Source organism: Ambystoma mexicanum, chromosome 9 (assembly GCF_040938575.1).
Source record: "Ambystoma mexicanum isolate Mex_15411 chromosome 9, UKY_AmexF1_1, whole genome shotgun sequence".
Lineage (NCBI taxonomy): Eukaryota > Metazoa > Chordata > Amphibia > Caudata > Ambystomatidae > Ambystoma > Ambystoma mexicanum.
Window position 1 is genome coordinate 107,445,450 of NC_090931.1, and position 12,876 is coordinate 107,458,325.

At 42.5% G+C, this 12,876-nt stretch overlaps 1 protein-coding gene across 10 annotated transcripts in view; it reads right to left on the bottom strand.

Moving 5' to 3' along the window:
- Positions 1-12,876, bottom strand: part of LOC138487712 (adiponectin receptor protein 2-like) — a 1,243,553-nt gene that overhangs the window by 193,183 nt on the left and 1,037,494 nt on the right. For all 10 annotated transcript variants that reach the window (XM_069614254.1, XM_069614248.1, XM_069614245.1 and 7 more), the window contains 3 exons: positions 10,895-10,966; positions 9,350-9,410; positions 3,942-4,130 (listed from right to left, as the gene is read on the bottom strand). In XM_069614254.1, the coding sequence (XP_069470355.1) occupies positions 3,942-4,130; positions 9,350-9,410; positions 10,895-10,966 (322 nt within the window). The remainder of the gene's footprint in view (positions 1-3,941; positions 4,131-9,349; positions 9,411-10,894; positions 10,967-12,876) is intronic.

Sequence of the window (12,876 nt, forward strand, 5' to 3'; positions counted from 1 at the left end):
TTTGTTGCATATTGCCGATTGGTCCCCTTAGTATTGTCATGGTGTGCAAGTAATAGTTCTCTTTTTAGTACTTCAACTACAATTTAGCTTAGTGCTTGTAAGAGAGATGTATCTGTTTTATGCTTAATCCCCTTTCTTTGCGAGACCCCCCAGCACTTTTTGCTGAACTGTTCTCCTGAATGAGGGGATTATTTTTCCCCCTCGTTCATTCTTTTTGCTATGACCATGGGAACCCTGTTCATTGTGTTTTACTTTACTTTATGAAGACATGCATTCCTGCAGACCTTTTTAAAGTCGGCTGTCAGTCTGCGTTTCAGTTATACAGCATACAGCGCCCTATGTGCAGTGTTGCTGGGAGCCTTTTGGGCTCTCATTTTTATTTGCTTTCATTGTTCTTAATAACTACTATTCTCAAGGATAGAAGGATACTTTTTATCCTTCTTAGTTTTTCATTTGGAGAGATCAGCACACAACACCCTATGTGGAGTGCTGAGGGGAAGCCTAGTATCCATACCGATGTTTGTGCTATTTTTGCTCGCAGGCTATCTTCACAGCTTCGGCTATGTATTGAAGGTTTACCTTTGTTCCAACATGGTGGCTTCTTCCTTTTTTTGCCATTTCTTGTATGGTTGTTCTTTCTTGGTCCTTCTACCATCCTCGGATGGGGAGGTTCTGGTTTGAGTTTTGTCTTCGGCGGGAACCCTTTGTGTATCTCGCCGAGGCTCCAGTGTCTGCGAGAACAGGACGAATGGGAGGATCTCGAAATTCTGCTATTCTTTGTCTTCTGGTATGCCTGAAAGGAACCAGTCCCACTGGGGGGCTGGCTGTCCTGACTGGACAGCCACCCGCACCCTTTCTGTAAACTGCAGGGAGAGGTTGCAGAGGATAAGTGTGACATCCTAATAAAAGGTAAGGTTCCTGAGGCAGAAAGCAAGTCGACCACTGGAACAGAAGATCTGAAGAAGACAACGACCAGAGACGCCTGCAGCCCCTTCCAGTAACCGCGAAGAGACCACTGCTGTCCTGACCCTGTATTCGAATCGTCACAGGTGCTCAGAAGAGGATGAGTCCTTCACTTTGGCTGGTGGCACCAAATATCCATAAGACGACCTACAAAACGAGCCATCCCGACGTGCTGTGACCTTCCTGGGCTGCAAACTACCAATACCAAGGCACCTCCGTCCCAATTGCAGTGCATCATCTTCCCGTGAATTAATCCTCCCAGAACTTAGGTGAGATCCAGTTGGACCTACAGAGGCAGGATCCTCCTCCTCAAAGCCCCCTCGCCAGAGTTCAGGACCGAAGAATCGAGGCGGATTGACCAGGCGGTAAACATTCATTCTTGGAGCCTGTAAAAAGTCACCAAAAACTGCAGACCGATGTGGGAGCACGAAGAATTCCATGCTGAGAGGCCTTTCTCTTGACTGCTGCTGTGACATCCCTTCCAGACTCCCTTCTTTCGTCACCAAAACCAAGGAACAGGAGATTGGGTCCATCGCTGCTTGGACTCAAGGTAGTACTAACGTCAAGCCATTTTGTCACTCCTCTGTTGCTGGAGTGCTGATTCTGGTGTTTGGGTGTTCACCCATACCGATCACCCAGGCCTAATGCTTGTGCGCCTTTAGAGAGCCTTTGACAAGGTCCCTGAAACCTTTCTGACCATCAAAAGCATCATACTTACTTGTAACCAAGGAATGCTTTGGAACTTTACCCCTTTCTGCTGCTCTGCCTTACCTGTCGCCCCCTGAGTCGGACGCTGAAGAACTCATAACTAGATAGGGTGGACTACTGAAGCCTTGAGGCCATTAAAAAGTAATGCAAGTCTTTGAAAGTATTGAACTGCTATTGCTGGTGCTGAATAAACCTTTTTATTCCTACACCAGAACATTTTCTGAGTGACTATAACAAGTGACTATACTTACCATTGAACTGTGTTCATGAACTGCATATTTCCCTACTATTGGTTTACTCACATGAAGTATTGCTCATGTTTTCTGGTGTGTTGCTTAGCTGAAATAGTACATAACTGAAGATACCTTTGCCTTGTGTATATAAAATAAATGTCTATTTTACTAGAACTACAAGTGTATGGGAGTTTCTTTGCGCCTATTCTTTGTACTTAACTACAGCTCACATCCTCCTCCTACAATAAGCCTATCTGCTCTGCCATTCTACCAAACCTTTGGGTAGTACAGACTTATACTAAGAGTTGGGGCCTGTATAACAGTGGATAGCTTTATAGAGTCTCACCTGTTGGTAGACTTTAGGAAAACTCCCCTAACAGTCCTTCCAGTACATAGTCTAAGAAATGGGATTACCTCAAAACGAGCTGAAATCTGCAAATGCTAGTTTATTTACATATTTTTTTTCTATTATTGGTTTATTCTTTTTTACACAGTTTAATCTATCACAACTTGAAATGTACTGTTGTCCAACTATGGAGCAGTTTCTTTCTTTTAAAAATGTAAAAACTGTTAGGGAGTCATTAAGAGATTGGTGCTGAAGGAAATTCTGCTGGTATTTGCAAAATGCAGGTGAAATTACCCTTCACGAGATTTAGAGTTTGGAGGTTTTGCCTTCAGTAGTATTTCAATGAAATACCACTAGAAATAAAGTCTGCTGACGGATCTACAGCCTGAAAAGCAGCCTATTTTTATCTCCACTCTGGAAGTGGAGGATTTGAAAATCCCCCAAATGTTTTTAAACGATTTAACGATAGGGGAGAAGTGCAAATGTATCCCTGAAATAGAGAGAAAAAATGTCCTATGGGGACAAGAAAAGTGGGGTGAGAAATTAGATGTCTCTGATGCTCACACTCACAACCACCTTTCCCAGATAATGCAGACAAGAGTCAGAAAATACACTTTTGTGGCTTTAAAGTGGTATGAGGCTTTACATACACCATCGTTTTCCACAATCATATTGAAGAAATGGGAAAAACTTTTTTTAAAATATACCTTCAGCTATTAACACCTGCGTATTACTGGAACACCGCTGACGGTGGACAGCCAAATCACGAATGCCAGTGGTAAACATGGTATTGGGTGGATTTCAAGAAACATCACTGGTGGATGTGGTATTTAGCATCAGTGGTATTCCGGTCCAGAAATCTGCCCAAATGCTAATAACTCACATAGGTCAGCTAGAAAAGATGCCGCTTTTAATTAGGCTGGCACATATTTTGGATTGTGAACATTAGTCATCTTTCTTGAGTAATTTTGAAATCACTAAATCCATCATTGGGATGGCAGTATCACATATCATTTCAGATTTTATAGAAAGTGGGAGGAACATGCACATTATATAGGTACGCTACATAATTAAATATGTTAATTTCTAACACCTGTTATGAGGAGGTATGCATAGCCACTGCCTCTCTGACAAGGTGAAACAAATGCAAATTATGGAACTTTGCTAAATCTACATCACTCTTCAATGTATATCAAATGCTGGTCAGTGGCTGGCAGTGCCTTTCCTTGGTAAGCAATGCCTTGGCTTCAACATCACCTACTGCTTGTATCCAGATCTGCTCATACATGGACACTGTCAACAAGATTATTAGTTGTGTATTCCGAACTGTGCTTGCCCCTTAAGTCTAAAATTTCTAGGAAATACATATGAACATGTTGTACAAAAAGCTTTAAGTAATGAATGAAGTAATGTGCCACTGATGCCAAATTTCGGTTTATCTGTGCGAAATAGCAGACCTATTTGGCATCTTGAGCCATTTAACAGATTTTCTGAAGAAATTTAGAAAACAAATACAAACACATCAGAACTTCAAACGATCAAGATGTCGTCAAATGGGGCATTTCAAATAAGTAAACCTGGCTATGGTCATTTTGGGAATTTGAGCCTGAATGAGATGGCTAAGAAGCACATCAGCACTGTCAGAGTGTGCCTGTGATCATGAACTATACTTGGCTTCTGGAGATACTTACAATCTTCCATTACTTCAATGAGGAGTCGGATTCCACCTGCGTAATAGGCTGGCATTTGATCTGGTTTGGACAACTTTTGGAGTAGCTCCTTCACCGACACTGCAGTGGTCTTCCCCAACTCAAACGCCTCCTGTGCTTTCTGTTCTCGGAGAGCCTTGTGCTCGTTGAATTCGACCTGATTCAGATAACCTGAAAAAGAAACCATGAATGCAACAAACTCTCTGAACAAAGATCCATACTCGGCATTTATTACAAGATCAGAGAGCAGACTATGGAGACTGAAGAAAGATGGACGGAGATGCTAAATGGCAGATCAAACAAACTCCTTTTTACAATATGCCAATTCCTACAGGAAATCCTAAACCATGGCAAACATGCAATGAATTGAAAGGAAACCTTGCAAAACTGGAGACAAATGAAAAGTTAAAAAAATTAAACTATAACATTTAAAAAAAAAAAATAAAAAGAAACCATCAGGGGAATATTTTCCAGGGTGCAAGGGAAATCTGATCCTGATGATATGGAGGAGTTTGTCAAGACTCTAGTGTATATGTTCAGGCCACCACTATAACCAAAAGTAAGTCTACATACTAATCATTTTCCAGAACACAAATTCACCTTATATTGGGTGCTTAGCCAAATCACCAGAGATTCTGAAAACAGCTTAGGGCAGGTGATTTTAGGATTCCTCTGCTTTCACTTTTTTTTTTTTAGCTTTTTAGCTGTTGTCTTTTTACTTTCTATTTATACAGCGCTTCACTATTCATTTAACATAGTAGTAAATATCAAAAATGGATGGTCTACAATACTAGGTAAGAGGGAGATGCCTGAGAAAACATAACAGACTTGGAGAGGGGAAGAGAGAATATCAGGGGGAAGAGAGTTTCACAGTGCAAGAGAATAAAAAGCATAAAGAACAATCTCTGAGGTATCTCGCAGCGGGCACTGGACTGGCTAACCTCCTTCATCAGCGACTGTCCATCCCAGGTTACTCTGGGCTCTTTCTCCTTCCCCACCTCTATATCCACCTGTGAAGTCCCTCAGCGCTCCAACCTTTCTCCCTGCCTCTTTAACAACTACCTTGCTCCGCATGCACACCTCATTTCCGCCTTCTCCCCGAACTTCTAGTGTTATGCAGATGACATACAACTCTTCTTCAAACTTCCCTCTGATCCTCTCCTTACTTTCTCCATAATTCCTGAAGGCCTATCCGCCATCCAGTCCTGGTGTAGTTCCAATGATCTCTGCCTTAACGCCAGCAAGACGGAGATCCTTCCTATTGGGACTCCTGCTCTCTCTTTCTGTTCCTCACTCTGGCTATCCTCTATGGGCTCTCCCCCTTCTCCCTCATCTGAATCCAGAAAACCTGGCGTCATCTTCGAATCTTCTCTTTCCTTTATCCCTCATATTAAGGACCTTGCCAAGAAGTTCCACTTTCAACTCCACCTCCTCAAAGGAATTCTTCCTTTCCTCACTTTCCCCCAGAAGCTCAATGTCTCCAGAGCTCTGGTTCTCTGTAGGCTCGACTATTGCAATAGCCTGTTCCTTAATCTACCCTCCTCTTCTCTACGACCCCTCCAGCTAATCCAGAATAAGGCTGCAAGACTTATACTTGGCCTCAAACACAGGGACCACATCTCCCCAGCACTAAAAACTCTCCACTGGCTCCGGGTTGCTGCAAGGATCAAATTCAAATCCCTCTGCATCATCCACAAGGCTGTCTGGGGCCGGGAACCACGCTATCTACAACTTGCTCTTACTAAATACCCTCACTCGAGATCTTTACCCTCCTTTGGAACCAACTCTCTGTGTGAAGCGTTTTGCTAAACAGCGAGCTGGTGGCCGATCTCTTTCCTCAGCAGGCTCCCTCCTATGGAAAAGCCGCCCTCTTCCTCTTGAGGCAGATCTCCTCAAATTACGGAAGCTCCTCAGGACTCTCCTTTTCACCTCCTCCTTCCCTTCCTCCCTCCTCTCCTAATCCCACAGTTGCTGAGAATGGTGACTAGGGCCCTTATGTGTCCTCCCAGGTCCTGGGTTCCCACACCCAATCACCTACAGCCTCCACCCCTCCCAGCACTTTGCCTTGGCACCCACTGGCATGTGTCATTGCATGCCTGCACTTAATTTATTGGCGGCTGACCAGTCCACCTATGCACATACAGCTGCTCACTCCCTAGCACTTCCCTCTTGATACACCTAGCACTTGCCCCCCCACTCCCTCGTCCCTCTCTCTTTCTCTCTGCCCTTGCACGTTCTGAATGCTCACAGGGCCTAGTAGGTCCGCCTCTATCTTTCATTGTTGTATTTGCTTGCCATGTTCCCTCCCTGCTGCCCTTTGGGCGCTTTGAAACACAATTTACTTGATGTATAAGCGCCTTGCAAATGCAAAATAAATAAATAAATAAAAGGGGGAGAAAACCAGGAGTGTTCGACATAATTAGGAAAGAAGCCTGTGTAGCAATTAGAGCAAGACCAGAGGGCTCACATAAGGAGGAGCTAAACCATGCATTTTGTTGACAGTAAATCATAGGAGTCAGAATGTTAAACTAAAAAATAGAAACCCAAATGAAATGCAAGTTAGACAATTGAATTTAAAATACTCAAATGAAGCACTAAAGTTCTTTGATTGCTACTGGTACTCCCAGGCACAATGACCTCAAAACAGACTGGGATACTTCACCCAGTCATGGGGTGCACACCATAAAATGTCACTGAAGTGTAGAAATCCAATTAAATACACTGGGCCTCATTCCGAGTATGGCGGTAAGGGATAGCGGCCAGCGGTAACGAGACCGGTGGCGGTAATCCCTTACCGCCATACTCCGAGTTCCCTCTGCGCCCTCGCCCTTAACGCCTGCTTTGAGCAGGTGTTAAAGTCGAGGGCGCAAAGGGGCCTCCTAGCCAATAATGGTGACCGTAATGAACTGTCACCGTTATTTGCATCTTCCCCATTCCCATTGAGCCCAATGGGGGCTCATTTGGGAATGGGGAAGAGCCTTGGTGAATGGGGAATTACCGCCCCGCCAACCTTGGAATGGGGCGGTGATTCCGCCATCCACCAAGGCGCTGCCGGTCCGGGTACTGCGTCAACCAAGGCGTTAATAGCGCCATTGGTTAGCGCCGTACTCGGAATGAGGCCCACTGTCTACGTTGGATTGTTAGGGAGATTTGTCAGTTTTATGCTTCATCCCCTCTTCTAGTGAGTTTCCGAGCACATTTTGCTGAACTTCTGGGCCTTTTTCTTGTTCTCCTGAACGAGGGGAGCCTGTTTCCCTGCATTCATTCTTTTCTGCTCTAACAAGGGGAACCCTGTTCTGTATGTTTTACTTTATTTTTTGGGGTCTTGCTTTCCTCCACACCTTTTAAAGGCATCCATGTTTCACTTTTGCAGCACACAGCACCCTAAGTGCAGTGTTGCTGGGAGCCGTTTGGGCTCTCCCTTTCATATTCTTTTATTTCCCTTCAGAACTACTGTTCCTAAGGATAGAAGGATACTTTTTATCCTTCCTAGCTTTTCCTTTTGAGAGATCTGCACAGAGTCACCCTATGTGGAGTGCTAAGGGGATACCTAGTATCCCCTTTCTCTCTGGTCCTGCAACGTTTTAGTTAGAGTAACAACCCTATAGTTATGGCTGGTGGCAGTGAATGCGTTTTACCGACATGTGGGCAATTCTTCATCGCAGGCTGTATTCACAGCTGCGGCTATGCACAGGAGGGTCACCTATGTTCCAACATGGTGGCTCCTTTCTTTTTTCACCATTTCTTGTGGGGTTATTCTTACTTGACCCTTCTTCTGCCATCCTGGGAGGGGAAGGTTTTGATGCGAGATTTAACATTGGCAGGAACCCTTTGTGGATTGACATGGAGGTAATCGTTCACTGTTGGAACTTGTAAAAAAGGCACCAAAACCGCAGACCGTTGTGGGAGTAGGAAGAATTCCTTGCTGAGGGTCCTTTCTCTTGACTGCTGCCATTACATCCCTTCCAGAGTCCCTCGTTTCATCACCTCGACCAAGGAACAGGAGACGGGTCCACTACTGCTGCATAGGAAAGAATCCAGCTGCATCTTCTTCAACATTCCTCAGGTACTGTGTATGTAGTAGTTACTTCAAGCTAAATTGTCACTCCTGTAGTAGTGGAGTGCTGTATCTGGTGTTTGGGTTTTCACCCATACCAATTGCCCAGGCCTAATGCGTGTGCGCCTATAGGGAGAACTTTCCAAGGTCCCCAATAACTATTTACCCGTACCAAAACATCCTACATGAAGGTAAATGGAACTTTGCCTTTTCTACAGCTGCACATCACTGTGCACCCCTCCTCAAGTGACTCTGAAGAACTGGATGGTACATGCCATTGCTATCGGTTTACTCACCTAAAAAGTATTGCTAATGTTTTTCATTGTGTCGATTAGTCTAAATAGTACTTACAAAATATAACTTTGCCTTGTTTATATAAGATACATGTCAATTGTACTATAACTACAAGTGTGTGAGAGTTTCTTTGGGCCCATGTATTTATTGGGTTTGTTGTACTTACCTACAGCTCACATCCTCCTCATAAGATAAGCCTGGTTGCTCTACCATTCTACCAAACCTATGGGTAGTACAGACCTATACTAAGAGTTGGGGGCTGTACACCAAGGGATAGCTTTATAGAGTCTCACTTGTTAGAAGACTTTAGGAAAACTCCCCTAACATGGATACTCTTCAATTCATCAGATTTTTTCACAATGTAATCTATTTAAACCAGTTCATCCAGGCAAAAAGGAAATTCCTCGTCATACAAGCTCTATTTCTTTCAGACGAAATCCATCATCAGGAGAACATCGAATTCTGAAATAATTTGTAATCAAAATTCTATATACTGGTTTATGCTGAAAAGTGACCCACTATTATGAATATTTTGTGCATGAAAATGATACTAGTTTCAGTGAGAATACTAGAATCGAACATCTTCCACACATACTGCTGGCATTGTGTGCTTTCTTGCCTATGAGCCACACCACTGCTCTAGCAATTGAAAGAAGGTTTCCAACTCAAAACATAATGAAATCTGTCTCTCTCATTTAGTAATGGCAACAATCAATTCCACGTAAACCGATACAATCAGGCTCCTGTTTGCTAAATACCCAAGCTACTGTGCCACAGTTAAACCATGGTATGGTGAGGTAACTGAAGTAAACAATTAACTGATTGTGAATCGCAACTCTAGGTGTCCTGGCATATAACAGTACAAAATCAAACCCTAATTGAACATTTGTACTAAAATGTGAACTAATACATACTGTAACTGTGCTACAGAAGGAAAGACAAAATAGTACAACAATACAAATTAAAACTATGGTGACATTTCTATTCAAATTATGTTTTTAGCCACGACAGATCAAAAATGTGGAAACTAAAAAATTACCTTTAACTAATTTTTCCTGCTTGGGATCAATTTCCAAGATCTTCTGATAGCACTTCTTGGCCTGGGGAGAAAAAACAATCCACTTAATAGGTGTTCATATGAGGGGTAAAAATGTAACGTTACAAGCGAGTAGCCAGGAGAAAAATGTCTCTCACTCAATTCTCCACCTAGACACAGTACACATTTCTTACTTGCCAAGAGTCCACTAACGTTAACCAATGTCTAGTAGAGAATACACATTTTGAGTCATGTTCATATCAAATGTACAGGAAAGAAAATATCATTTTGGCACAACTATGAATGAGTTCCATTGTTGATTAGTTATTTCGACTAAGAAGACATAAAATAAGCTGGATTTGCAGTGCAAAGTTCATAAAGTGGAAGACCGATGGATGAATGGAAATTGATGGCAAAATGTACATTTTCTGATAAGAATTAAAAAAAAATTTCCAAACTGCAATTTTAGTAATAATCGTGATCAGTTACACTTGTGTGGGTGGCCAATTTCCACATACATGGACTATTTTCTGCGTCAGCTTCTGACACAATTCGAAAATTAAATGCCATGTCACGGTGCATTCTCTCGCAATTACTAGAATTATTGTATGTTTTTTCCTAAACGGGCCCTGATGTATCCCAGTAAAATAAACGCAAGATCAGAAAATCCAAGCCCATGCCTTGTATGAAAACCAAAAGTTTTATCACAAGACTGCAAGTGACCATGTACATATGTGGATTTAGATACATGGCTCTCATAGTTGATCATGGATCTAGGAAGCAAGGTTTGTGTATTAAAATATTTTTTAAATGATTCCTGTTCCATGTCCATGAAATCCCAAAAAGCAAGGTTTCAGCAATTAAGACAGCCAGACCACCACTAATATCAGCAACAATGATCAACATTAATCTGTTCTTGCAAAATATCCTTTCCATTGATTTTGTGATTCAATCTGAGGCCCGGGATGAAAACAAAACCCTGTTATAATATTGAAATGCGATTCTTAGATTCCTTCTGTAATTCATTTCCCTGGCAGAGATTTCATCTCAAGAATAACATCTGAATAAACATAGATCAATTTCAATTCTTCAATAGTTTGTGCCCAGACATTTGCAATAATGTAGGGGCTTAATATACATATTAAAAAGCAAGGGAAAAATACACAAGCATGCAGGATCTCTGCAGTCCAAACTTTGGGCTGAGATGTAAAAACAAATGCCCCATTTAACCCTAGACAGTTGATTGCCCAGAAATGATTTAATCCAACTAGTTGCACTCTCCCTTGCCATAGTACTCACACATTCAATCGAGAGTGAGCGCTCAAAGATGTCGACGACACAGGAAAAGACTAGCAACCTAAGCAAACCTGACTTTCCTTGATCCATGAAGGCCTGTTAATGACACTTTACGTCCGTTGACTTTGATACTCAAACAATCCTTCAGACTGTGCATAGAAGACGCCACATATGACATGTCACCTAGAGTGAGTTTTTAATAGATCAGCTTTACAATGAACTGTAATTCTTGTGTACTTGTTAGTAACTTACCTCCCCATAGTTCTTCAACCCGAGATATGCTTTTCCCATGAGAACATAAGCTTTTACACACGTTTCATTGCACTGCATAAACGAGAATATCAGCCATGTTAATGCACCTTGTCATAATATACACTATCACAGAAAACATTAAACACTATAGTATAATTTCTATTACTAGAACATAGCACTCACCACCATGAGGAAAAAGGTTCATCATTTAAAAATGCCAGGAAATGTATATATCACCCATCAACCTCAGACCTAAACTTTCAAAAATATTTGGCGAGCATGTAATAACTAAAATGCAAAAGTGCAAGGAAAACCTTTCACATTATTTTGAGGTGTATTATAGAGTGAGAAGACATTAAAGTTAGATTTGCGATATAGCGACTAGGCTGTGATGGAGAGCTCAGCAACGTTGACCTGTCCAATAATGGACAGCCTCTTGCCTAACATCTCACCAGCAGCAGACATCCCCTGGCTGGAATGTTGATTTAGACACGACAGTCCCACCTCCCCCCGCCCATACAAGCAAGGTTCCAAATACTATTCACCAGGAATGCAAGCTAAACTTAAAAGTGAATGCCTTCTATGGCCTATGTTTACTGGCCTAGGAAGGTAGGAAGACGGCCAAAGAGCAGGAGGGCAAAAGGACATTGTGAAAAACCACACGACACTGCCATTTTGATTATAAGTTACTGAAAATCGCATTATGAGTTCATGAATAAGGGTGCATGCGAGTAAGACAAAAAAAGTACAAATTATTCTACTGCCACCAGTCCATCCTCAAAACATCAACAACGTAGCAAAAATGTTACTACAAAAACCCTCTGTGCCACTTTACTGTAGAGTGATGTGTGCTACATTAAAACACAAGAATATCGCACAGGGGACAGAGCACCCCCCCTGTACCGTCAACCATACGGAAGACCAAAGCCCACAAAATATGCGTTTAAGGAAAGGAATTAAAGCAAAAGGACTTTACTTACTGTTAGGGAGAATTTTCAGTTAAGTATTGAATTCCTCCCACCTTAGAAACCCCCAGCTCTTTTGCTGAACTTTGGGACTATTAACTTTTAAACTCTATGGTCCTGATTAATGGAAGTGTTTTATAATGGCGCAATCCCTTGGAAAACGTTCCACGAATCAGGCTCTATGTGTTTTCTGTGTTTGTTTCTTTTTGGTTGTGGAGTCTGACAAACTCCATAGGCATCATCTTTTTACATTGTGTCACACAGCACCTTCAGTACAGTGAAACAGGGAAGTATTTTAGATTTCCCAAGGTTTAAATACCTTCTCTTGGATTAACTACTGTTTACAAGAGCAGTGAAGTGAAATTGACTGCTTACACTTGTAACTTTCTAGACCCAGCACACACTATCTTACAATAGCGTGCTGGAGGGGTTACTTAGTCTAGCTTCTCATGTAACAATTTTATGTTACCCTTTCCTCGATGAAAGGCTGGTGGCAGTGGTTTACTTTTAACTACTGTAGGGGAGGAGTGGTCCAAAAGACCCTCCTTGCCTGCATCCCCTCCCCAGGTGAGGGCCATGGCTCATTGGGCGTCCCCTCAGACCACCCGGGCCCAGGTGGTGGAGGGTTCACCTGCTGAAGACATTGCCCACACGTATTGAATTTAGCTAGGCCCAGAAACCATTTTGTCTATCAAAGATGGTGTGAGCTCAGCGCACTGTAGCGCGGCCCCCACCCTCAGAGAGTTTCAATTATCCCTGTCGCCGCAGCACCCTGGCAGATCCGCTGTGAGCCCGTTCCCACGAACAAGATGGACATGAACTAGCATAAGATACTAACACTGTAACATTTCACCGTCCACAGTGTATCACTGCTCCCAGCATGACCCGGTCAGCGAGGCCTGGGTGATGGGGAGATCTGTAGAATGGTCATCCGATGAAAGCAGAAAAATACCCAAATACGAATATCAAAAACTACTTGTAATACGTGTATCCTTTCCATAAAACTACTTCTACTAA